General features: G+C 42.4%; 1 protein-coding gene across 4 annotated transcripts in view; it reads left to right on the forward strand.

The window, feature by feature from the left end:
• TSPAN18 (tetraspanin 18) overlaps nucleotides 1-27,214 on the forward strand; it is a 120,698-nt gene that overhangs the window by 78,254 nt on the left and 15,230 nt on the right. For 2 of the 4 annotated variants that reach the window (XM_018082645.2, XM_008919745.3), the window contains 3 exons: nucleotides 15,224-15,313; nucleotides 21,042-21,133; nucleotides 21,854-22,048. In XM_018082645.2, the coding sequence (XP_017938134.1) occupies nucleotides 21,071-21,133; nucleotides 21,854-22,048 (258 nt within the window). In that variant the 5' untranslated portion in view covers nucleotides 15,224-15,313; nucleotides 21,042-21,070. Of the gene's footprint in view, nucleotides 1-15,223; nucleotides 15,314-17,554; nucleotides 17,641-21,041; nucleotides 21,134-21,853; nucleotides 22,049-27,214 lie in introns of those variants that run through there. The other 2 variants (XM_018082646.2, XM_018082647.2) reach the window with 2 other exon arrangements.

The raw sequence follows: 27,214 nt of genomic DNA on the forward strand, positions 1-27,214 counted from the left end.
ATCCTATAATCATGCAGTCAGACTTATCCAAAAGCAGAACAGTTTCTTCTGCCTTTTTTGTTTTTTTTTCTTCTCCCCAGTTATGGCCACCTTACACTGTGTTTGCTTAAATTAAAGAGCAAACAATGATGTTACAGTGACCTCATTACCTTTACTAATGTAATTGTACTACCTCTCCTCTATGTAAAGTGCACCTCAGAATCAGACTTTATTAGCAAATCATTTGCTGTCCCTTTTACTGTCTTTTTAATGAGTGCCAGTAGAGTCACTTAAGAGACTTGGCTTTGTTCTGAACAGAGACCTTGTGACAAAGAGCTTGGGGCCTGAGTGCTTGAGTAGGTCACGTAATATCCGAGGTCTGCAAAGTTCTTGTCACTGTGCTATAGTTTGAAGCTGTAAAGACAAAAAAAACCTTCCCCTTGCACCCATCAGCTATCTTTGGTATTTTGAAAACCAGTGTTGCTGAAGAATTAAGACTGCAAAATGTAGAGGTTGTCTTATTACCCTGCTGTTGTGTAAGATGGCACATCCCTGCCACTAACCACTGCCCAGCAGGTCAGTGTCCTCATGGAAACTGCCTTTTCAGGACTGACTTGGAGGCCTGTAACTCTCTCTGAGAGCCCTGAGCCTACCTTAGGTGGTGTCACACAGTTCATAAAGTCGGGTGTGTTCCTTTGGGGTCTGTTTCCTTTGCCACAGACATGCGTGATGATCTCAGATAGTGTATTAGGCAAAAAGTGTGCTTTTTCTTCCAGATGCTCTATTATACAGTTATGGGGCTGCCAAGGCAGTGCCCCTTTGAATATTGCTTAGTTGCAACCTTATTACTTACAACCCGTAGCTTCCAGGTGCTTTTTGGGCTGGAACCGTCTGGAAGGGAGTTCCTACCACTAACCTGATTGAACATGCTATCAACTGATATAGGACATAATGTTTGATCTTTGTGAAGAGAAAGGATGAGTTGTGGTGTGTCCTTGACAAAAAAATACCATCCTTCCCTCGCATATTGCATAATACTGAAAACAAACACAAAATTATGTACATACCTCTCTCTCTATGAACTACAGTCACTACATCTCATTTTCCTAGCACAATTGCCAGTGACAGCCTTCCTGCAGGATGGTACCCCGTAAAAGATATATTGGATAGATGCCAGTGTAAGGCATCCTGAACATACTTTGGAAGTTTCTTCTTTCACTCTTTACAATGTCACTTGAATTTCAGTAGAGCTTCATGTTCTAAGGAAACACGTCACAGGTGTTAATGGATGCAGTGTGTTCTTAAAAGAAAACTTACAAAGCAGTGTTACCCCAGCTTTCCAGGTCGATGACTTTCTCCTTTTTCCTGAAGCTGTTCCAAGCATAAGAACATCTGTGCTTGCCCAGGTCTCACATACACCTATTTATGGAAACTGTCCATTGCTGGCTGAGGATCCTGGCACTCACACCTGGGGGGCAGCTGGCTGGCAAGGGGACTCGGGGATGAGACAAGGCACTCGACCTGTGGGGCTGACTGGGAAGTCAGTCTCTGCTCATGTTTACCTGGAGGATGAGCTGGGGAAAGGTTTTGATTTTAGCCATTTGTTAGCATATTTTCTCAACATTTCTATCTAATTTTCCAATTGTGCCATTACAAGCGCCTGTTTTGTTTTGTGGTGGTCACAAAATCTGTTCAGCTTTGTAACTGCTACTACTTTTTCGATCTAATATGTAAAGTAATGCATTCACAGGTCAGATCTACATGGACCTTTTTTAATGGCCATGTGAAGCCTAAAGTGCTCTTATTTAAAAGGGTGGGACAAAAAGGCTTTTGATAGAATTTTTTGGGGGGTTTGGAGTAAGCTTATTGATTTCAGAGCTCTTGCTGGACATTGTATGAAATGGATGGATGCTAAGAACACTTTACTGTGCTATGCAGAGCTGCTAATTTAGCTCTTATCTGTATAGTTAAAGTGGAAAAATCCCCTACTGCAATATGGCTTACTCCAGTTTATGGGAAAGAACAAATTTTTCTTATGTACCCCCATTTAGATCTGTTAACAAAAAGGAGAGATACATCATCTTTAAAAAGGAAAAAAGCACTCGCATTATAAAGTTTCTATTAAATTGCTCACTAAGCCTTCAGGTACAGTACGAAAGAAACTGATACTGTAAAGGGAACATAGTCATGACATATCATTTTATTTCAGCTAGAATAATGTGGCCTTGCTTGGAGCAGAAGCTGCCTCTCTGATGAGGCCATGGTCTGGTTGTGCAGCTGGGAAAATGAAACAGTCTGACTGAAGATATTGTCAAACACATCGAGGTTAAGCACCCTTTGCCCCAGGTGAATTCCCTTGTTTTTATAAGCCACTACAACTAGGCTGTAAAATGCAGGTCTGCAAGCAAAGCTAGGGTAATAACTACAGGTGGTAACTTAAGGCTGCCTTCATGAACTAAATCCTGCATTTTCAGTCCTTAACAAAATGGATGTGTGAAGTAAATTCCTCCCTATCTTGCCTATGACTCATATAAATGTATCATACTTCTTGAAGCAGATTTTCAAAGTCTTTAGCCAAACACATGCACATCGATGCCTTAATTAAAATCAGTTTATTTTGTAGGTTAATAACTTATACCATATCTACCAATGTGGTCATTTTTTCTGTTAAATGGCTGAATGAGATCTAACATTAAAAGATATCCTGTCCTAAAATGGATTTTTTTTAAATCTCTAGACCAAACAGTGGCTCAGCTGAACAGAATAATTTCAGAATCACTGAAACAATAGTAAAGATTTAAGTAGTGAGAAAATCATTATTCTGGGTGTTTGGTATCAGTGTAGCAGTATTACATTGACTTACAGAAATTAATTTCCTGGGTCGGTACTGTTAGGCTCTGTAGTTATCTGGCCACCTCTGACTAGGCTTCTTTACCAGAAGGATATCTTGGCTATTGCCCCAAAATGCTTTGGACCCACCTAATTCATTTGTAATCTCCCCAGGATAGCAGGGAAAGCAGCAGATAAGCATTAGCTGAGAGACCTGAGCAGTGTCACCCTGGGATAACGGAAGGATAATGTATTACATGAGAAGATGTCATCTCACCAAAAATAAATTTCAGGAGCTGATATTTCATACAGGATATGCAAAGTGGTTAAATGGGAGCTTGCTTAGTGTTCACATTTATTCTATCATTCATTCTCTCATTCATTCTTTTTGATACACAGATTTGTTTGCTTGCTTCTGAGCAAAACCAGATTTTCTAACTGATAACTCCTATGGGGAAATCAGATGACAAAAAGATTAATATGATATGTGATATGTGGTACAGATGACAATGTCAAGACAGTGCACTGCAGAAGCAGTGGAATCAATGAGGAAGTGAAATACTGATAAGCCCCTGCTTGGAGGAAGAGGGGGAGGCTCTTTGGTCAATCAGGGCAAGGTGAGCCCACCGTTTTTTAGTAGCTTAAAACTTCAGGGAGAGCCTGCATGTCTCATTGTGCTCACCTTCTTGCAGCTCAAGGGGCTAAAAGTGGGGAACTTGGCTCTGCTGATGAGGTGTGCTCAGCTCCAGAGAGTCACAGCATTTAAATACCAAAACTAGTGAAGGAAAACCAAGCCAAAGCTATTCTGCAGGGTTTTCCATGGTGGGCCAGAATCATCACCTGTTTTCTTCTTGGCCCATAGGGAGTGTGCAGGCTCAGAAAAGGAGCACAGCCTATCGAAATGATAGATCCCTAAGCACATGTCCTGCCTCTCACATTTCTCTGTGCATTTCTGGTACTTCATCTTCCATCTCATCAGAGTCATGCTGCACTTGCCCCTAGGGCACCTGGGTGCAGAGCTTGAAAAGATGGAGATTAAATACGGGCCCTGAGTGGGAGGAGGCTCGTGCAAATAAGCAGAAACAGAAGTATTAGAAGGTCAATTTAATGACTGCATCCTGTGTCCAGATTAATGTGCTTCATTCAAAAGATGCAAGAACAAACCTGCTTTTCCAAGGACTGCCATTAGGTGGTCCCTTACTGGGGGAAGTTTTGCATTGCAGCTTTTCTGCTATGAGTATCAGATTATTGTAAATGCCTGCCTCAAACTCCTGATAACCGTGCTGACTGGAAAACTTTTGTTCCTGAATTACTTCTGAGGGAGCAGATGTTGACCCAACATTTTCTAAAAAGCCCCTATATCCACCCCCCAGAATTTATTAGCAACTGGAGTATACAGGATACTGAACCTTGATCCCAAATTCCCTGAAAACTCTCATGTCTCTGCTGGCATTCTGGAAGAGCTGGTTCACACCGGTGTCAATGGGAAACAGTGGGCAGGGTGGTGTGTGGGATGCTGCACTGAAGGTGAGGTTTCAAAATGCATTGAGTTGGCAGCACTCAGATTCTGACCTGAATGTCCTTTCTCTCCAATACACAATGCTGTAGGGCAACCTCTGGCTGTCTGGGAGTCCTAGGCCACTGGTAATGCTGATCAGCGTGGAACCTCAACTATGCTGTGGACAGTGTCTTCTTTCAAGATTAAAAAGTTTGCTGTGTCTTTCTTCATCAGTAGATACTTGACTTGGGATTCTCCTAGTGAGGAGCTGACATGGTGAACCCAAAGAGGAAACAGGTGGAATACAAGTCGTCTGACGTTTTTCAGTCCAGTTGCCATGAGCTCAGAACTGTATGATCCATATGAGGGACCCCTTCAAAACCTGCGGTTTTGTGTCTGAACAGTTTTAAAAAATATTGGCAGTCACTCAAAATGCTTGTTTTCGTCTAAAAATAACAATATTTTGCATATTGTCTTCCGTCAACTGCTTTTGGTATAGGCAGCCCTGTACTCTCATACGATATTGAACTAAATCTCTTACACTCCATGGGAGGCAAATAAGTGTTGTTGTTAATTATATTAAATACAGGGGGCAGGGGATGAAAACAACACACTAGCTTGAAATGACTCACTAATGTCTGTGAATTTCTCTGACAGATGTTAACAGAACTGGAACTATAAAATGGTCTGAGCACTAGACAGGGGTCCACAGAGGCTGCCCAGGACATTTGCTGGGTATCCTGGAGAAAAGCCTGGTCAGCTTTATAAAGGACATAGCTTTATAAAGAGCTTTCAGACTGTAATGTGGAAAGCAATCTACGGTTTAAATGGTATTAATGTTCTTATGCAAGCTGGTTAGTGCAGAATGGTGACCACAAATCTTGTTATGAAATTTCTCATAAAATTTGTCATCAAATGCATGTTCACAGCAAGAATTCATGATGTTTTCAGAAAGATTCTTCTCCCTGTGCTGAAACGAGTGATGGGAGAAGAAGCTGTTAAATGCCATATCTCTTGGGACAACTTTTCTTGTCCTTCATGCAGAGCTCAGAGCAACTCTGCAGCCTAATTGTGAGAAAGTTGCAAAAGTGTTGTCTCTTCATGTTCAGAATAGCTTGAACATCCTGTTGTTCCCTATGTTTTCTCAGCCTAAATCCGGGCTGCTTTGGCTCTTTGCTCTGCAAACTTCATTTTGATACTTCTGAAATACGATTTTTTTAGCTGAAAGGCAGCATTGCTTTCAAATTGGATGCTGATCAAGATGGGAGATGTAACAAAAGTGTGGTTATAGTGAGCTTTGGCCATTGAAAACTGGTATGATTTTGCAGTCAGAATTCAACCCAGTTCTGACTGAGGTGAAAGTTAGCCTGTGGAGTCCTATCCCTCACAGGAGGTCTGCTTTTAAAGCTGTATTCTGTTGTCCTCCCTAAAAAGATTGCGTAGACTTTCAAAAATAGGAATTGCCAGATTGGGTCAGATGGTGTTCTCACTCGTTTTGGTTGCAAAGAGGAAGGTGCTCAGCAGTCCATCGGCAGATTGGTTTTTGTACTGATTTAAGGCCATGTGAGCAGCTTGTGCCTTCATCATTCACTGATACATTCGTAATTATTCCAACTCCTCTGATTTGAGTTAGAGGAGGTTTTATGTCTCTAGGTTCTAAGTCTTGACTTCTAGCAGGTAAAATAACAGTGAAGACTGAGTAAAAGAAAATTCATCACTATTTCCATGGTTAAATTTGCTATTTCAGTTTTGAAAGGGTCAATACCCTGTGAGTGCATGCCGGTTTTTATGTGTATGTATGATTGATGCTGCTTCAGGTTTTGCCCCAGGCAAAACCTCAGTCTACTTGCAAGTGATGCTGGTAGTGAAGTTTCCACTGCTGCTGTTATGTGTTATTTAGATAAGAGTAGAGCTAAAAATCTGGACCACTTCACAAGCAGAGATACAATCCTTTCCCCCAAAGCTCACAAACCTTAAAACAAAGACTGCCTGGGGAGACTCTTTGGCACTGTACTAAATATTCTTGCCAAGAAAAGGTTTCTTACAATTGTGGCCTTCCTAAAAGGCACTGTGGGTAGTATCAACACAAAGATATCTGTATTACATGGTTTGACCTGCTTTAACCTCAGCCAGTCTCCTAGAGATGTAGAAAATATCTGTTCCATTAAAAGGTCTTGCCTTTCAGAAAAAGTAGAAGCGGTTTTTCTGGTCTCCCAGCTTTCTAAGAGGAGATGTTATACTTTTTGTGGGTGAACGTCACCCCACTGAAGCTGTCTGAAAGCCTGTGGATCCATGCCATCAGCACGTAACCTGCTGTCTTTGTGTGCAAAAATGAATTGCTTCCCAAGTCTCTTCACTTAAGAGCACTGCAGATGTACTGTGCTTGGGGAATAAGGATATTTTGAGAAAACAGGTATATTGTTCATGACGTTCTCTTCCTCTAGGGGGAAAAAAGATATGCTCTTTTAACTTTTAGCTATAGTGGAATGTTTGACCAAGTCTTAATGAAAACTAGATACTCAATTTTGCAGGTTTTTATGTCCTTAAAAATGCTTTTTTTTTTTTCTCCTCCCCTGGCGAAGTTTGAAGTCTGTCAGCAACATAAGTGGGATTTAGATCAACCTCTGAGCAGTTAAGTGATGAAGAGATTTCCATAAGGTCACTCAGTTCCCCTCCCCACATGTGGAAGGACGAGGTTGTTGGGGGGAAGTGTTACAGGTGGCAATGGAAGTGAGTTCCCCCATATTCACACCTCAGCAAAGTAAAGGTCTTGCCTCCTCAAGTCTCTTCAACACACCAATTTACCCAGTTTTCCTACAGCATGAACTGGGTACCTCCAAACCTATGAGCCTCCAGAGCAGTGTGTGGAGAGATGCCCAGCAGCTGTGTGACCCCATGCCCCTTGGCAGGACCGTGGCTGATGCAGCAGGATGGCTCGTTCGTGAGAGCTGCAGTGCGGGGCTGTTTGTGTGGCTTCATAAACACGGTCGAGGCATCAGCGGAGGAAGTTTAATTAGGCACCTTTTATTTCCTAATTCCTGGAAGAGCTGAAGCTGCTTGCCTGGACTCAAGGGCTGCCAGGCTCCCTGTGCCTGATGCTGTGAGAGGTGGATGTGTTGCTATGGCACTGGAGGTGTCTCCAAACCCCACTGCTCTGGCAGCTGAGCTGGCTCCCAGCAGCATGTCCTAATTGCGGCTGTGCAGCAACAAAACAAATATTCAGAGATTTCCATAAAGGCTGTAATCAAAGGAGCATCCCTGGCTTTTTAATATGTGCTGAATGGGTTCATTTGTAAGCTTATTATGACTTCAGAGAGAGAAGCTATTAGGGTGATCATTAGCTGCCTGTGCAAATAGCAAGGAAAACTGTGGCATGTTCCAGAATATCCCCCTTTTTAAGGTCTGCACTTTCAGGTGCATTAACAATAACCAGCCATGCTGTCTTTCATGTTTCCCATGCCATGAGTAAGGACAAAAGAGAAGGGGACAGTGTACTGTACACTTTCAAAATAAGTTCAGATGGAAAGAAAAATGAGGTGTTACAAGAGCAGCAAATTCACTAGCATGACATTGTGTGTCTTGATGCAGTATCTGTTATCCACTGGGAAAGCAAAAGCATCTGGGAGCCAGCCTTCAAGTCTTGGCTCATATCTCACTTAGTCCCTCTACTCCTGTCATCTGTGTATGAACAGCGCTATGGGTCTTTTGTCTGCCTGGAACCTGATCGTTGCTGGAGTGTTTAGATTATACATCTTATGAAGGAAGAGAGAACATTTAGAAACACGTATGCCAAGATTATGGGATTTATTAACTCTCGTTTATTTTCCTGCAGAACATCTGAAGCTATCTTGTGGGCTGTGGCCACGGTTCTCTCTCTGCTCCTTCTTACTCTTTCTTAATCAGAAATCAAAAATATCTGTAGCAAAAGACATTGAATGGTTGGCTGTTTGTACATTAATTGATACAGATGTAGTTGAGATCAGTCACATTTACCTTTCAAACTACATTAGCTGCAATTTTATGTATTAGATTAAGTTAAAGATGCTGATTACAGTGAAATTCAGTTTAGATTTGCACATGGAATATTTATAAGATGTGTATCAGTTTGGCTATAAGCAGGGTTACTTAGGCTTCATGTCTGCCTCTCTTCCCTAAGTAATTTCTTATGTCCTTTATTGCATTCAAGTTTTCCTGCACATATCACACTTATAGCTTGTGAAATATATGTATTTCCTAAATAAGTAAATGAATCCAAGTTATGAGCTCAGTGGGATAAAGAATATCCTATTGTGTTTAGAATTCATGACACCTTGGGATGCATTATTATTCTTCTTTTTAAAAACATTTAAAAGATGACCAGAAGCAGATAAATAATGCCACTGGCCGGATTATCAGAAATATTATTTTCCGGTTTATTTAGTATTACTGAGATCCCTCATTAAAGATCTGCTTTCTTACAGACTGTTTTTCCTAACTTTTTCTTTTCTAGTTGGACTAAACTGACTGTTTTGTTTCTACATGTGTGTAGGCAGCTACCTTGATCAGACAGTTTTGTTGGTTTTTTGGGGAGTTTTGGGTTTTTACTGGGGCATTTTTTTGTATGATAGTTAATGCATTCAAAGTTCTATTTGGGATTTCTTTCTTAAAAGCAATTAAGGTTATTACTTTCCCAGCTAGATGTTAAACAGTGGGTTACTTTTTCCACACCTCTATCTTATGAAAAAGCACTGAGAATAACCACAAAAAAAAAAAAAAGAAGTTAACCTATTGATCTGCAGCTCCATCCTGCGTTAAAACAAATGATTCAAGCAGGGGTTTCAGATTCCTTTGCCCATGAGCCCTTGCCTGTGTTTCTGCTCAGACAGTCTGGGGCTTCTTTTTCTTGCTAAGAACATCATCATCATCTTTTTGACACGTGTAGTGGGTTGACCCTGGCCAGATAGCAGGTACTCACTAAAGACGCTCTCTCACCCTCCCTCTGCAACTGGACAGAGAAGAGGGAAAAAAACAGCTCAGAATTCATGAGTAGAGATAAGAGCTGGGAGAGGTCAGTGACTGATTACCTTCATGGACAAAACAAGACTCAAAGTGGGGATAATACTTATATTTACTACTCACAGGATAAGAGCCAAAGAGTAAGAAATAAAACCGTCTTAAAGACACCTTCTCCCCATCCCTCCTTCCTTCTGTGTTCTCCCTCCTCCCCTCAGCGGTGCAGGGAGATGGGGAATGGGGGTTATGGTCAGTTGTTGTTTCTGCCACTGCTCAGGGAGAGGAGTCCTTCCCCTGCTCCCGTGGGGTCCCTCCCATAGGAGACAGTCCTTGATGGACCTCTCCAGTCTGAGTCCATTCCTCAGGCAGCAGTTCTTCCCAAACTGCTGTCCCGTGGGTCACTCCTCCATGGGGTGCAGTCTTTCACAATTGCACTGTACTGATGTGGGTCCCCCACAGGGGCCACGAGTCCTACCCGGGAAAAACCTGCTCCAAGCGTGGGCTTCCCTCTCCATGGGCTGCAGGTCCCCAGCAGGACCCCGCTCCATCCTGGGCCTCCCATGGGGTCACAGCCTCCTTCATGCATCCACCTGCTCCAACATGGGCTCCTCCATGGGCTGCAGGTGGGTCTCTGCACCCTGATGGTCCTCCATGGGCTGCAGGGGCACAGCTGCTCCACCATGGTCCGCACCATGGGCTGCAGGGGCCACAGCTCCAGCACCTGAGCACCTCCTCTTCCTCCTTCTGCACTGACCTTGGTGTCTACGTTGTTATTTCCATGTTCTCACTCTGCTCTTCCCTGTCTGGAAATTCTTCTGCGCAACAATCTTCTTTTCTTAAATATGTTATCACAGAGGTGTTACTATCATTCCTAATTGGCTCGACCTTGGCCAGCAGCAGGAAGTCTGTCCTGGAGCCAGCTGGCATTGGCTCCACGGAACAGGGGAAGCTTCTAGCAGCTTCTAACAGAAGCCACCCCTGTAACCCCCCCCGGCTACCAAAACCCAGCCACAGAAACCCACTACAACAGGACAAGGGCCCGTGGCTCACAGTAATCCATTTTGGTAACATCCTTACTTTAAAATCATTTTCCTCCTCTGCCTTATTTCCTTGAAGGCTGCAAAGTATCAGGAAACTTCTTAAAATATTGGAAATTGTGGTCTGAGGAGGACAAGGTTGCCACAGCAACTGTCCAGTATTTCTGAAATTTATTCCTTCATCTTTCAAAGCCATCATGAATGCCACAAACTGCTGAGGCATTTGCTGCAAACAAAGCAAGGCTATAGAAAAAGAGAACAGAAAAGAGCACCGAGGAATCAGTTGTTGTAAAGGTGAGATGTGTCAGGCTCAGGGAAAAAGTGGCAGGCATTTACACTTCATGTTAAATCCCCTCAGCGTCTGGAATGCCATGCAAGCGTATGGAGTGTTTCAACACTTGACAGTATCTGACATGACAGTGGATAATGTCACTTGGCTTGTGATGCAACTTCATGATCCACTCAGGATGGTGACATTTATTCCATCCAGAAAGGAAATATTTTCAGAAATAAGAGGCCAAAGTTAGCCACCTCCCTTTTGGTATGGTAAATAACTGTTTTCTGGGACAGAAGATGCCTTGCAAAGATTGTAACTTTTCAGCCAGAAGTGATGAGTTTTTTCATCGTTTTGGGACTGGTCTCAGTATGGACTGGTGAACACAGGGTTGTATTGGGGGTCAGGAGGTTTAACACATCCATTCCCCTTTTAGCTTTGTTTTTCTTATCTGATAAACAAAATTAATGTTGTTATATCATCAGTGCATATAACCTTTGGGTCATCTGTTTAGAAAGGCAGACATTACCATATGGTTCCATTGTACTGCAGTTAATAAAAGGGAAAATACACCTGTGAGCTATCTGAGGACCTTTTTTTAAGCAGCAGAACTTAAAAGAGTTGCAGGCTATTAGATGTGTCGGTTCTGTATGCAGTGTCTTCTTTTCTGAGACGGGTGGTGCCTGTGTGTGAAAAGCTGTATGAAAGAGCCAGATGTGATTACCTATCGAACTTTGCTTGGAAAGGGGCCCAAGTGAGCAGTTCATGTTTCCAGCGGTGTGGTATGCACATTTGCACTAGATGAAATGGAGTGCTCAGTGGCCTGAAGCCATACTGGCACTTCAAACACATACTCTAGCACTTTTCAAAACGTTACAACATTTAGGAGAATTGGTTCTGCTCTGGGACTTCTGAATTTCCATATTGAATGTCTGTGTACATGTGGGAGATTTTACCTCCACATGATCTCATGTATTCTTTGCACACATTTTGCAAACTTGCAAATATAAAACATAGATGGTAACTGTTGTATTATTGGTTTTGTTGCAATGCTGGTGTTATTTGTATGAAGTTTTAAGGGGTTCAGTCCAGCTCTCCTTTTTCTCCTGTATAAGACTGATATGCTCTTACTGTGCAGCTGTTTGGTGGCCGAAATGTGTCTTTGTTAAAAGCAGTCAGGATGGGATGGGATTCAGTTGGTCTGCTTGGGTAGGAAAGTTAAGGTAGTTTTAGCAGCAGCTCTGATTCATTTAAACACTGTCCCAAGCCTCATATGCTTTTAGTGTTATAAAAGCCAATCAAGTTATTGTTTTAAGGTATAAGATGCCCCTAAGGGCTTTGCTCACTCAACTGTACTGAGGAATTAAATGCTCTGAGGCAGTGCAACAGCCTCATTCACTCCAGTGTTGCAATGCAAGGCAGTCATCGCTGCTAAATGGGCCCATGTTACAGCGACATTAGCATTTTAATGCAACTAAAGAGGAGGTAGATTGACTGTAATTTAGTATCTAGTTGCATGGTCTTGTGCAGGTCCTCTCATCGCTGCTCCACAGGGGCCGATTACAGTTACACACTGCACTTTGGAATCGGATTTATATGCAGTAATGTAGTTGTGTCATAGCAACGATTCTGCTGTGTAAGTGCTATGAAATTCCAGTACAATTAGTTATTTATGTAGGAGCAATAGTTACAGGATAAAGTACACAGCTTGTGTCAAGGTCCAGTTCAGGAGCAGCAAATGCTTTACTTTTTTCTGAAGCCATTGCAAGGGAACGAATATCTCGATCCTGCTTTCACAGAGATGTTTCTCCTCACCTTTCACCATAAAAGCACTGACCTGTTGCAGACATCCAGCAGGAAACTACTTTTGTCTTTAATATCTGCTGTGGTTGAACATATGGGTTGGCATATGATTTAGTTTCTCTAGATCCTGCAAATGTGGTGAGCACAGGGGGCTGGCAGTAGCTAGAAGCCCTTGTGAAGCAGGACACCTGTAAGTGGTCCATCTGGTGGCCCTTCCTGCAGGAGGTCAGATTTCTCACAAAGACAGGCCTTGCTTCTCCATCCTGCATCCTTTGTTCATTTCTTGTTTCACTTACTACCATACCTTCTACTGTTAACCTATCAGCCTCTCTTTGCCCATTCCTCTTTACTCTGGAGCTCCAGCTGTCTTTCTTGTGGCATGAGACAAGCAGGGTCACAAGTTCAGCTGCTTTTCCTTCATCAAAGCCTGCTCCTCACAAAGAACTACAATGTGAATGTGAAGAGAAGCCAGTGCTCAGCAGGGAGAGCTGATGTGGTGGCCATGGGATGAGCACAGGGGCAGGACAACATGCCAGCTACAGCTGCTCAGCTGGCTGAGGCAGCGTGGCTGCACCACGCAGCCCTAAGGATGGGGCTTGGCCTCAGCCATTGCTCTGGCTTCCATTGTGTTTCCCCAGCGACTGTAAGTAAAGGCATCAGCTTGCTCAAGTCACAATTAGGCATGGTGGTTTTGCACTTTCTGCAATTCTCCCTAATGACAAATTTGTAGCTATTAACCAATGAGTCTGTTTAGTAGGGACTTCCTCCCCTTTAGGGCCACAGAGTAAGATGGAGCATTGCTGCTGTTTGGCACCAACTGCAGTCTTTCATCTCTTCTGACGCAGCACCTGCTGGTACCTACTGAAGCATTTAAGCTCTTCCTCTCTGTGGTGCTATAATTTCTTTAAAATATTGTGACTTATGAGGAATAAAAAAACCAAAATTCCTCTCCCACACAGATCTTTGAGGGCTTGTAGAGTTGTAATTATATGCACACACAGTAGGAGCAGGAATCCTATCACTCTGGTTATTTTCCTAATGATAGGTTTATATAGGACAGCGTCATCTCTGCTTTAAAGTTAGAGCCATCTTCTCTTGGCAGCAGCTATCCCAGGACAGTGGCATCACAGGACAGGACAACTGAAGAAATTGTCTCTCAATTGCACGTGCAAAACACAGGATGAAGAGTCCCCACACACCAAAGAAATAGATAAAAAGGTCAGGGTGGGCCCTGGGTTCTGACTGTCAAAAAGGGGCTCTCAGTTGTGAGACAGTGACATTGTTCCTTCTCCTAGCTGTAGACTCTTCAAAGCCCTCTTCAGACATGCCTGAACCTGCTGCACTCTCTGACCTTTCACACTGATGGAAAAGCTGTACTGATCCAGGGCAGCCTTCATACCCAGCATTGTAAAGTGGCACATGCCTTCAGCACTTCACAGCAGAAACAGGTCAATTGGCCATAGATGTTTGTACCTTCCATGCAGAGAGCGAAGCCATCTCTGCTTTTCATCTAGAGATGTAGGTTTACAGTGACAGAGGAAGGACATTAAATGTGAGTGATTAATGCAAAACAGATCTATGAATATTCATTATATGTTTTATATTGTAATAATTTCAGCCACCTTGAAACTCCTTGTTCGCTTCCTGCCAACAACAAACGAGAGACTTTTGCTCACAGAAGTCTTAATGGGAGGCAATTTTCAAAGGCGCATTTACAAATGTTTGTGGGAAACAGATGTTAAATGCACCCACTCCAGAAATCAAGATGAAATGCTGGCAGTGAGAGAGCAGGGATAGACCCAGGTGACTTATCTAATGCCTCACAGGGAAGCAGTGGCTTCAGCAAAGCTATGAGTGTGCCAAAACCATTTACGAAGGATGAGTAATTTACAGTGCTGAGCGACTCTATGTGAATATTGGACTCTTATGGCATGGGGTGCTGTTTGAAGAGTTAATGACTGCCCCTTCCCCACAGAGCCTGCAGAGTGTGGGTTTGGGGCTGTGTCAAATGAGTGGAAAAAACACTGTAGAGAAAGCAACAGTCAAACACACATGCCTTGTGTGTTTGACACTACATTTAAGTCTGTAGTCTGTCCTCACCTTTGTCTAGTCAAAGGTTATCACTAGCATTGTGCAGGCAGAAATTAAAATTTACTGAGAAAATTGTAATTTTTAGCTTGAGGGCAGTGGCAGCCTGTACCTGAGTCCCTCTGCCTGCACCTGTATATCTAATTCTTTGGGTGGAGAGGGTGGTGGCTTTGCTGTTCCTCTCTGTTCTTGCTTCCCAGGCAGTGACAATGAGGCAGAGGGAGAGGAAATAGTTTGCTCAACTTGGCGTGAGAGCTGGCTGAAAGAACGAGAGATAGTGCCCAGCATCTCAGGCTCCTGCTCCTAATGGCTGGGCTTCCCAAAGATGCATTCCACCTCCCTTCCCCAGCCTTTTCCATTTTCCCAGTAAATGGGCTGTAAAGTCACAGCAGATTAAAGTTTGTCTAAGCCTCCTATAAAATATTGAAGGTGCAGCTGGTATTAATCTAGTCCTCTTGTGGGATGAGGTGCATGTGTAATGGGACTATAGATTTACATGTGGTCTGTGGGCATTTAAAACACCCCAAAGATTGTTAAAGAGATTCTGAGAAATTGAATCCCTCACCACATATTAAAAGCTTTTCATTACTGCTAATGTACACTAAATTAAGGTGGCAATTAAACTGAGCATATTCATCAGGATGGTGTGTTTTAATAAACTGTGTATTTAACATGATTGTGTTTTATTGACTTCTTCAGTAATTGCATGTTTTTATCTAACAGGACAAGCTTGGATAGAACAAAATACATGGGACACACAGACAACTAAAGACTAGAATAGACACTGTGCTTCCAGTCCCAAGATTTTTAAAGGTGAGTGTTGCTTATAGCTTGGTCTTTCTGCATGCCAGATGCTTTCTCTATATCTCTGTCAGGGCTGGTTAAGTGTAGCTATGGTGTGCAGGAGGGGGGTAAGAAATACACAGCTCAGCTACGTCGTTATCACTCACAAGGTACCGGATAAAGTCGCCCCTCTTCAGTCTCTAATGAAAGTGCCCCATCTCTGTTGTATCTAGAGGAGCAGACTGTGTGGAAATAATACTCTGAGAGGATTTTCTGGAAGGCCCTTCCTGTTAGATTTGTTCTCTTAGGAGAATCCACCACTTAGGTTTACAGAAGTTGGATACTGCTTGCAGACAGCGAACACAGAAATCCTCTTGTGAGATGGACTTGCGAAGGAAGGCAGGCATGCTGAGTCAAGTCTCAATACCTGCAAGCCAAAGGGTGGGCTGCCACATTGCTGTGGAGAGGACACAATGGAGCAACGCCAGGTGGTGGTGGTCCTTTGCCATTGGTGCAGCTTAGAGCTTCAGGGATGTTTCCAGGGGCATCTCAGCTGGGACAGCCTCTAGAAATCGATACATTTACTTGGAAAAGAATCTAGTCCATATTTTCTAATGCCTTTAAAGGCTGCCTGGCACTAGTTCTGGAGAGCTTCAAACATGTCTTCTGCTTTTACTTGGTTGCACTGTGTATGAATAGGAAGGTAGGTGTAAATTAGCACCATTTTCTCCTCAAGCCACTGCCTAATATTTTGTAGGAAGTACTGCAGAACTGGTTCTTAGGTTTTAAAGAAGCAACAGATGAGTTCAGTGGACAAGGTCTTCGTGCGGGTTGATGACAAAGAGATATTTTTGTTAAAAGAAGATATATGTGGATGATGTGATAGAAAAGAAGTGACTGAGAAAGTGATTTGCATGAGGGTTGGGCACGATGAGCCCTAGGCGTCTCTTTTATTCTTGGTTATTCTGTGTTTTCTGTCAAATATTTGAGATGGGAAGACTGTGATGAGCCATCAGGCAAGTGCAAAATGTCTGAATTTTATGTACTGAAACACAAATTGTCTGCAGAGGTATGTTAGGAGTAGACAAGGAAAATGGTTCGCACACTTGTTTTCAAGTAGAGGATAGGAGTGATATGATAAGGAAGATGCAGGATTGAAACTGGTGAAGATGAGGTGCTCCTGAGAGTTCTGATAGACTGATGCATCTGTGAGATGCTCTTGTTCCATTTGCCACCAGTTAACTTGGACGCAGCTTGGACAGCTGTTTCAAAACATTTGTTCATGAGGCAGACAGTGGAAGAGGTGTCCAGTGAGACTGGGGAATCTCAATCCTTGGAGACGTTCAAAATTTAACTAAAGTGACCCTGAGCAGCCTGCTCTAACTTTGAAGTTGGATCAAACTTTGGAATTGGTCCAGGTTGGAGGCAGTGGCTGTTTATACTCAATGACATCCAGAGGTCCTGTCCCACCTAAGTTTTTCAGTGATTTCATGTCCAAAGTAAAGGTAAAGGAACAATTGAAGTGAATCCATGGGTTTCAATATAGTGTGAAAAGGATATAGGGATTGAGGGAATGTCAGTGGTAGCAAAGAGAAATTTAGGAGCAGTTTTTTGGGGTGTGGTTGAACAGCTGCCTTCAGAAATGTGAAGTTCAGGGTAGCTGCAAGGCATGCAAAAGCAAATGACAGAAGAAATAATTGTGGCTAGACAACAAAAAAATGCATTGCCTTAAAAAAACTAGACTTCCTAACCAATTACAGCAGCTAGGATGTTTCCTGGCTACACTGCTGGGGATTTTTAGCCTCCCCATCACTTTGCAAGATAAAATTCATGAGTGATGGAGGTGGGCGGGGGGAAGGGAGAGAAATGTAGAATAATCTGCCTAAGAAAAACCTGAACATTTACAGCTACATTTCAGACAAAAACATATACATCTCATATGTCTCACAAGTCTGAGATGGGACAAGCCAGAGAAAGCATCTGTCAGCCACTGTCTTCTGCAGTTCTGACTGTTAATGTTTGCTTAGCATTAAACAACTCCTGCAGAGGAGAACTTAATCTGTCACAAATTTGGGGCCTGAAGGAGGGAAGAGAAGGTATTTTAAAAGGTACATTAAGATATTTGCTTTCAATTTTTATCTCACTTCTATCAGTGTGTACTAGCAATAACTCAGAAAATTTGCTTTTTGTGTGTATGGCTTTAAAAGGAAAGTAGAAGGAAAAGCAGTTCTTTGGGTCAGGATTGTCCTTTAATATCAGTTATTTTCTCCATACAGCGTGTCATCAGGGACTTCAGGTACCTTCAACTAACTAGCAAGGCAGCAGTTGGCACAAATGCATCCATAATTATTTTATTTGTAAGTCATATTATTTGCATTTTGCTTGCATTGTTTGTAAATAGCATTAGTTACATACTCTTCAAAGTCTGGAGCAATACTATTCTGGAGTGCTTTAACTCTGACATCAAACAGTTTTAAGTGCCTCATAAGAGATCAGATCATGCTTTTGGTTGATTTTTCCTATTTTAATCAGTGCAATTACAGGATCAAAATGATGACCTTGCATGTGCTGTTTGGGAATCTGGGTACCCAGCAGAAACTGGAAAGGCTGTGTTATGCTAGTACATGTGGGTGTCTCCAAGCTCTGAATTCCACCACTAAAACCGTTGCTCAGATGAGGTTGGCATTTTTTGGAAGTTTGCATTGAGTTTTTCCGATGTGGAAACTCTGATATGTTTGTTCTTGGTTTTACCAGCCCAGACCTCACAATATTGCCCCTGACTTCCATTTGCACATCCTGAGTGGCAGATTTTGGAATTTGTAAGCACAAGTAGGTGTGTTCCTGACTTGAAGCACAGCACAGTGAGTAGGGTTGCACTTAGTGGTTGCACTTAGTTGTTGCTTTGCTGTGTGAAGTATGGTTGATTTAGAAATTGCAAGTTTGAGCCCAGTGCTGCTGCTGGGGACAATTTCTTGCCAAGGCAACGAAGGGAGTCCTTGTTTTTCAAAGCTGAGTATTCTTGCTGCTCCCATGTTACTGTGACTGCCTGGCCCTGACAGTGAAGTTTTCAGGATCTGGTTGCTTAATGGATTCACAGTCTCCCTTCCTTGCTTATGCCTAGAAAACATTTTAACATACTGAGTGGATGAGTGGGCAGGAGCAGTGCAAAGAATCGTAGTTTAGGTTTGTCTTTAAAAATAAAAGTAGGCCTGCATTCAGTTCATGTAAATCAGAGTAGTTCCAAGGGAGCTTGTTTGTCTTAGAGAGGAAGCAGACCCAGACATGGAAAGGAAAGTAAGGTAGGGATGTGATTTATCAATGCTACAAAGCAGCAAGACAGTTTTTGGCTTAGGAGCTGCTGCTTCTTAGACCACAGGCGTGTGGGTGACTGTAGTGGGATGAGTGTGTATGATGTGCAGTGACACAATAAGGATAAACTGTTTGGGGTTTTGTTCCTTTTTTTTGACTAAGGCTACTATGATACAGATCATGCAGGTGGGTGCTCAAGGCAGCAAGATTTTGAAATTTCTCTGATAACTTCAACACTTTGGCTAATATACTAAGATTTAGGCATCCTTTGTTTCATTGGAGCATGGCTTTTTTGTGTGATGAGGGGAACATCTGGGTGACACTGATTGTGGGGCTCTTGAAGTTCATTGATTTGTCTGTATTTTCATATCCCTCTCTACTGTAGTATCCAAGACTTGTGTTAGGGGAGCTTGAGGTTTCCCTTTCCCATAAAGCTGAAGAATTCCCTCCCCAGGTCCTTACCCTTCTGAACTTCAAGATTTATAGAGCATGGTGCTTATAACACCAAGGTTGTGGGTTTGATCCCCATATGGTCCATTCACCTAAGAGTTGGACCTGATGATCCTTGTGATTCCCTTTCAACTCAGAATATTCCGTGAAATCTCTTTTCTCTGTGAGTTTTTCAGACATGGCTTTAAACGCTGTCAGGAAGCTGTGGGCATTTCCTCCAGGCCCACATCAGAGCTCTGTGCCCTACTCCATCTACTGCAGTAATGGTCATGTCTTTGAGTCTCTCTGAATAGAACAGTTATGTATCAGAGATATAAGAAAATAAAGTTTGTAAAGAAAAATATTGACGTGGTTCTCAGATTTGTGTTTCTGCAGAAGCAAGGTGGACCTTCTTGGGATCCCTCTAGCAAAGGGGGTTCCCTGGGCATTACCCACTCAGCAGAGGCACACTGCTGTCCTGCCCCAGGCACATGTAGATGCATAGGAAAAGCAACTGCATGTCCACATCAATTTCTATGTCGCACCATTTGTGTCTCCGCTTGTTTTGTCACTAAAAAGGAGCTGATTTGATTTTAAACCAAGTAAAAGTAATGTAGAAAACACATCCTGCGTTAAGAAAAATCTGGCTCTTACCTCAGGCAGCCCCATGCTGACAGCTCTGCCTGCCGTGGGTTTTCTCAGCTCTTTGGCTAAAGCAGAGCAGTTCCTATGGTCACAGAAGAAAGCAACCCACAAGGCTTTACAGCACTTACAAGTTTTGTGGATTAACTGAAACAATGAAGGAATGAAAAAGAGTTTTATTTCCGACCTAGTGAAAACCTTGGATAATTTCATTTTTTTCTTTTAAGTGAATTAAGTGTACTTTACTAGCATAGCACATCATTAGATGCATGTCTGTTTAGGGAATGGCATTTACAGTGGAGAAAGGGAATGGAATGCACTAAGAGGCATGTGGGCTTTGGGAAGTCTTCTTTAAGGAGCTGAGCAAACCTGTGCCTCTGTGTTTGTATATGTACGGACCTATCTGTGCACAGCACCATGACTGCATTGTTTTCTGTTTCAGTGTATTTATTTGTCTGTCCCTTTGGGGTACTTGGTGATATAATGGCATATTAGGAGACATAGTCACTTCATTAAACAGCAAGCAGGAACTTTCCTCAAGTGTAAATCTCATCTGGTCAGGATTTATTGTTGCTTTTCCAATAGAAGTACTGTCCAAGCAGTTTGTTGTCTAAACCAGACATCGAGTTTCAAAACTTGTTAAGATTCCATAGCACTTTTTCCTGGCCTTTAAAGCTTTCCAACATTGATCCAGGGGTTTTTCCTGCAAAAGACATGTGCAGAGTGGGGCATAGAGGGGACTTCACATGGTCCTGGTGCATGTCAAATGTGTGACAAGCAAGTGGTGTGCCACAGGCTGAGTAACCCTGTGTGGACAGCCTCCGTGGGCCCTCCCATGTCCACACACTGCAGTCATTTCCAGTTCAAATGTCTGCAAGATTCCCTGAAACTGTGGTCCATGTTTGTGTGGCATTCATTCTGTAGATGAAGCTTGTATGGAGCTAACTGTCCCAAATATTTGTTGTGCATCTTTTAACTGGGCACGGTTTGTTTTGACTGGTGTCAATATGACCCTTTTTGGTGTGAAATAGGCAGGTATGTTCAGTGCTTCTTCAACTTGACAGGCTTTAAGGTGGGTGGTAAAAATCTTCATGTGCAGAGGGATATTTTTCCCCCAGTATTTCACTCTGCGAGTAAAGCTAGACCTTTTCTCTCCTGCAACCTTCCTCTTCACATCTGTACAGACCTTAAAGAATGCAAAGGGGCTTAGCAGTGATCATTATCTCTTAGTAGCCTGTGCTATGTTGCCTTGTTCAGTTAAGAAAAGAGCTCTTCTATATAATGAACTCCACGGGATCTTGGGGGAAATACAAATGAAAATAGGAGCCTGTCATTCCAATAAAAAAGAGTGTGCTAGGAATGTGGTGTTGTTTTTCAGGAGGAGTTGGACCAAAGAGCCTGAAGACCATGGAGGGAGACTGTCTGAGCTGCATGAAGTACCTGATGTTTCTTTTCAATTTCTTTATATTTGTAAGTATTTAGAATTCACTTTCTTTCCTGAATCCTTCTGTTTCCAGCAGCCTGCTGCTCCCCAGCAGGATAGGCTGTAATTTTGATAAAGTTGCCACGATACAGAATATCCCCTCTACCTTGTAGTAGCAATCACTGAGCATTTTGCAGCTTCCAGAGATGCTCAGACATTCAGCAAGGCAGTGCAGTGCTCACTGTTTTCTGAGTTATTGCTGTCCTTGACAGGGGAGACCACAGAGAAAGCTGTAACTAGTGGTGTACGTGGTTTGTCCTTGAATGGCAGAAGAAATTATTTTCTAGTCCTGGGTGCCCTGCTGAGGTTTTCACTCAGAAACAGTCATTCTCTGTTGTTCTTATTTTTTAAAGGAAGGGTGGCTACTGCCCTGGCCTCTGTGGCAGGGATGGTTCGTGCATGCCCCTTCACTGGTGTGGCAGCAGATCGAGACTGTCTTTCAGCATTAGGAGGGAGTAAATAGTTGGTAGAGTGATGTGTCTAGGAGGAAAGGCACTTTTGCTGCAAATGATTCATTCAGTGAGCAAGAGATACTAATAGCAGCAGGTCAGAAGTCACCTGTACTTCGGAGAATATATGCAGTGGAGAAACACAAATTCTCCAAATTAATATGTTTGATCAAAAGATAGTAATGAATCCAGTTTTTCTTCAGCAGTTGTTTTATGTTGACCTGTCTCCCTCTCTCTCCATTCCTTGTACTGTGACAGCTGGGAGGAGCATGCCTGCTGGGACTTGGAATCTGGGTCATTGTGGATCCCACAGGTTTTCGAGAGATAGTGGCTGCCAACCCTCTGCTCTTCACGGGAGCGTACATCGTGTTGGCTATGGGAGCAATGCTCTTTCTGCTGGGTTTCCTCGGCTGCTGTGGTGCCATCCGTGAGAACAAATGCCTCCTGCTCTTTGTAAGTGCCCGTGCATTTTCTGTTGACCTCTTGGTGCTTCCCAAGAGTGGGAGTGACTGGATAGATGACGCTCTGATGAGTTCATGGATGGATGTCTGTTATTGTAGCCATTATTCCTTTAGATAATAAATAGGCTTAGGATACTTTTACACACAGCTAGAAATATAAAGAATTTGCTTTTTCTGTATATGGATAGATTTGAGCCCAGTCTCTGAGTGTATTTTGACCTTTTTAAGCTTTCTTTCAAAATGCCCCCATTTAATTGGTTGGATTTTTTTTACATTTATAAATTGACCAAGAGTGGTCCTCTTGACCTCTCAAAACCCACTGATCCACTTGTAGATTCATTCCTCGGGGGTTCACAACAAAGCAGAGGGAACATATAGAGCACAGCACCTGTGTAAGGGAGCTCCCCCCACGTCAGCAGAAATGCCCTGCTCAGAGCTGCATGGTGGCCTGTCGTTGCAGCTCTCAATAGCTGGTCACTCCTTTACACAGCCTACTCTGCTCCTAAAATGAACCAGATTTGTTATTGTTGGGCACATTCTCCTAAATGGCAGCGTTAAATTTCAGCCCATGTGGTCATCAATAATTACAAAGAGCTAAAATAAGTCACTTCTGCCCCTGCCTCCTCCCCCATAAGTTCAGATACTGCAGGGTTTCCAGCCATTTTCTTCTACTCTTCTACTGGAATGTATTACCAGTTATGTATTGAAAGACAAAGATCATTAGTTTTCTTGTTTTCTTTTTTTTGTCTAATGTGACCTTTTTCCCTCCTGCAGTGTCTGTTGGCACTTTGGGGTTGTTGGGTTTTTTGTTCATTTTTTTTTTTAAGATCTTGATCTTACTTTTTGTATTTTGTTATGATTGTGTCTTGCACAGCTGCTTCGTGGTGTAAAAAAGGCTTGTCTCTAGCTTTAGACAGAGCAAGAAAGTCCTTTTTCTTGCATGCTGCAAACTCATCTTTCCTAGAGATGAGTGAGATAAATTCTCTCTAGCCCTTGGCTCACACATGCCTTGAGTTCATAGCCTGCAAATGAGATCCCTTTCCTGGAAGCCATTGTGGGTTTGATTTCTAGTGGCTCATCTCAGAAGTAAATCAGAAAGCCAGAGGTATCCCTGTGAAGTTTGTGGAGATCTGCCCAGAGGAACCTAATAAAATGCAAAGGATCAGGCCCAATGAGCCTGAGGTTACTTCAAAGCCTGTCCTTGTCAGATTAAGACACTAAAAGTTATGTTTGATGAAAATTGTTGATTGTAAGTGAATGGAAGAGTAATATTTTCAGTTTGGACCATGTCTGCTGCATACAGATGGGTAACCTGTCTGGAGGAAGGTAGCTCTGGGCCATGCTCTTTTCTGATTTAATATCAGTTACAGGTTTGAATATTCCTCCATGTGTTCTAGTTATACTCCAATGCACTTGATTTTGTGGTTATTACTTTTCTGACTCTTAGAGATAGTTCTGAGCCCTGCTGCTTTATTTATTTACCTTTATGATTATTTGATTTTGAATGAAATGTGAGAAAAATACAGGCTGGAAGTAATACCCTAGACTAGGAGAAACTCTAAAAGTAATTACTGGATGAGGATTTATTGTTCCACTTTGATCAGGTCTTCGAGGTCTTCTGGTATCAAAACCAACTCTGTTAAACAACCTGCTGTCTCATTCAGTAGTGTGATGCACTTGGATGAGGACCTGTGCTGATACCAAGGGAGAAGAAATATACTGCCAACTTCATTTTTGGGGCCACACCAGCTGATGTTAAAATCAGCTTACATTAAAACATCTGTGAAACCCAAAATCTGATAGGATTGAAGGCATTGAAGAGGCAAAATTTTCATGACTGTACTCCAGAGAGACTGAGAACACTTGCAAAACAGAGTGTAAGTCTTTGGTGGGGGTGGTACTTGGGGAACAGTTGCTAGATCAAATCAAGTCCACTTGGGGAACAGTTGCTAGATCAAATCAAGTCCACTTACAAAGCTGTTGAAGAATTGATGAGCCAGAGAGCTGCTTGAGCAAGATTTCACAGTGATGCATAATGTATGTCTAAAGCTTTTAGTCCAAATGTAAACAGAAGATAGAAGGGACAAGACAGATGCACAAAAGCATGGTCTCTAGGTTATGGCTTCTGTCTTTCCAAGGACTTTTATTTTTCATTAAGATGCTTGTCTTTTGGTTAAAAACCCCCCATCACTGTGGAACCTAACATGTTGCATTAAGCACAAGGCTGTGAATTATTTCTGGATTTCCCAGCACTTGGACATGGCTCACAAAATTGCCCTGCATATCAGGCATTGAATAACTTCTAGATTGTCCTGAAGACCCTCTGACTGCAAAACACCACCATAAAAATCAGAATCCAAAATACTGTTGAGCATACAACATTGCATCATGGGACTGAATTTGGCTTTGGAACAAGAACAATCCATGTTAGCTTCATTTGGCTTAGTTTTGAGTGCAGCCATCCTGTTCTGCACTCCTCTAAAATGGATGTAGTAGCCCCTGAAACTCCTCACCATGAAAATGCAGGTCCTTTGAGTTAAAGGCAATTGCTGCTCTTATTAGAACAGTGTTTTTGAAACTGGAGTGGTACATGAGCTGTGAAAAATAAACATGAGGCATTGATTTGTGGAAACTTCTGATAAACCTATAACCATCACCAGGAGCTGAGGCAAGATTTTTGACCAATATGAGAGACCACGCTATTCAGGATGTTCACCTTGGATATGGGGGGTACCTGTGTTCACATTTTGTGTCTCAAGCTTAAATTTGAATGTGAGGCTACTGTGTCCAATGCATTAACCAGCTGGCTGTTTTGTGCTCTCATATATCAGTAAACAATTTAATTTTTGGAAGCAAAATATAATAAGCAGGTTTTGACTCTCCTTAAAATTCAGAATGGGAGCAAGTTCTGAAACACTGATGATCCATCTTCTTTTTCTCATCAGCCCTAATGGCTGCTTGTGTTTTTTTCTACAGTAACTGTTATAAATCTGTAATGCAGAATGCACAGTATAAGTGTAAATCAGTTTGGGAACGATAATGACACTTATCACGGATAATCTGGGAATGACTACTTCCACTTCTGCACAAGCCTGTGCTGGAGCTTGGGTGAACATGTGTCTCCCAGTAATCAGTAAATGAAATGCAATTAGCAGGGTGATGGGATTAATCACTTGATCACCACCTTAGACCTTAGTGACTATGCTGAGATCCCTTGATGGATGATGAAGTGAATTTGCAAAGCATTGTTCATTCTCATCAGTTGTTCTTTGCCCTCCTGTGGTGAAATTAAAACAGTCTCAAAGCAGGAAAAAAAGAAGCCACACAGAAAACTTCAGCAGTAAGAATAAATTAGAGAGTTAACTAGTTCAGCAAAATCAAGCAACATAATTTTGTTGGAAACCAAAGTCCCTGCTCATCTGATTTTCTTGTTTTGTCATTTGAGCCCAGGCTCCTTTTCTTTTGTTTCCACTGCAAAGCAGGAAGACAAATGGGACAGGGTGGTGTGTGCACTTTTCCAGTGGGGAAAAATCACTTACGGCCCTGATAATTGTCAACAAAACAACATTTTGCACATTCCAACAGGTAGTTTGAATTCTGTCTCCATCACCAAAGTGCACAATGCACAGCCTTTCAGACACTGTTTATAAATCGTAGCTTGGGGATCACAGTGGTACTTGTGGCCCTTTCTGCCTGCTGTTTCAGAAAGACCTTCTACAACTGTCCAGACTTCTCTTCCTATTTTCACTTGTTGCTTCATCCACCTTTGTTGGTAACATGTAACACGTTTATTACCCTCCATGTGATGCAATCTTACAGGGTTCTCTGTTCACTTCTGTTTTTCTCACACAATGCCAAAATCTGAATTAATTTCTTAACATTCACTCAGTTTTATAAAATCTGAGTCTGTGGGCTAATTCTTGGCATGTTTGAACTTTTGACAGGCTGACTCTCAAATGGTAATTTCTCTTTCTGGCTATAAAATCATAAAAAATGTCCATCTGGTTCAGACTTATTGTTCCTCAAGCCCTCTATTTTGTGTACGAGAATGGAAATAAATGCCATTGTGGGAGAGAACGTGAGCCCTAGCCACTTTCTGCTCTGCTCCCATAGCTGTTCCTCAGCACCAACATTTGCTGTTTTAAGAATGTTAGAGGGTGCATCACTGCCTATTCTTTTTACTGTTTCATATGGTCTGAAGCAGCATCAAACATGAAACATCAAGGTAACTGAGAACTGGTCCCAAGGACAGGCAGAGTCCTGAGCTCTTTGATGTTACTGAGGGCTCTCCTGCTCTGGGAGATTTGTTCCCTTCAACATTCTTTTCCTCTCTACTTGAGTTGTGCCTCTACCTGTGTGCCGCTAGGCAGAAGGATCTGAGGTGGGAGCCTGCAGGAATCCCAGCACTCCTGGCTAGGAAACACTCCGCAGCACCTGAATGCTCTGGGTAGATAAGGGAACAGCACCCTCGCAGCAAGATGTCATTCTTTTTGAGGATGAGACCTCTTAAGTGTATCTGATTTAATTCTGTGGGGTGGGTGGTGCAGGCACAGTGAATCACTCAGGCTTGGTAACATCACCGAAACAAGGTGCCTGTAAGTAAGACTGAAAACCAGACTTTTTAGATTGAAGCAGCAGAAAGGTGCAAGGGCAACAGGATGAAATATAGTTTAAGATGAACAGCCACATGCCTCTCTGTTTTGCTTTCCTTTCTTTTTCCTAAAATTATGATGACATAAGTGTAATGGTTTTACTTCAGACTGGATGCCTGTTTCTCTTTTACTACCACTTAATCTTCTAGCTGTGCTTTCTTTCAAGTCTGCAGTGTGCCCTTAATTTAAGGATATGAATATGCACACTTTGGATACTATACAAAACATGGATGATTCTTCCATTATCAAATGTAATTCTTATGCTGTGTTATCAACTTTCTGTACAGGTTCTGTGTGGTTATTACTTAACTCAGTGCAATCCTATTGTGTGGAGGGAGATATTAACCAAGGCTAATTTTGTCCTTAAATGAGGAATACTCTAAATAGAGTCCATTTTTGGGGACAGGTTTAAATATTTGAGTATATATCCCACTGCCTCCCTCCATACAAAATTAGATGTGATCATATCACAGTAAAATTGTGTTGTTTATATTGTGATGAAGGGT

Source organism: Manacus vitellinus, unplaced genomic scaffold (assembly GCF_001715985.3).
Source record: "Manacus vitellinus isolate BGI_N305 unplaced genomic scaffold, ASM171598v3 scaffold_6_pilon, whole genome shotgun sequence".
NCBI classification, from domain to species: domain Eukaryota; kingdom Metazoa; phylum Chordata; class Aves; order Passeriformes; family Pipridae; genus Manacus; species Manacus vitellinus.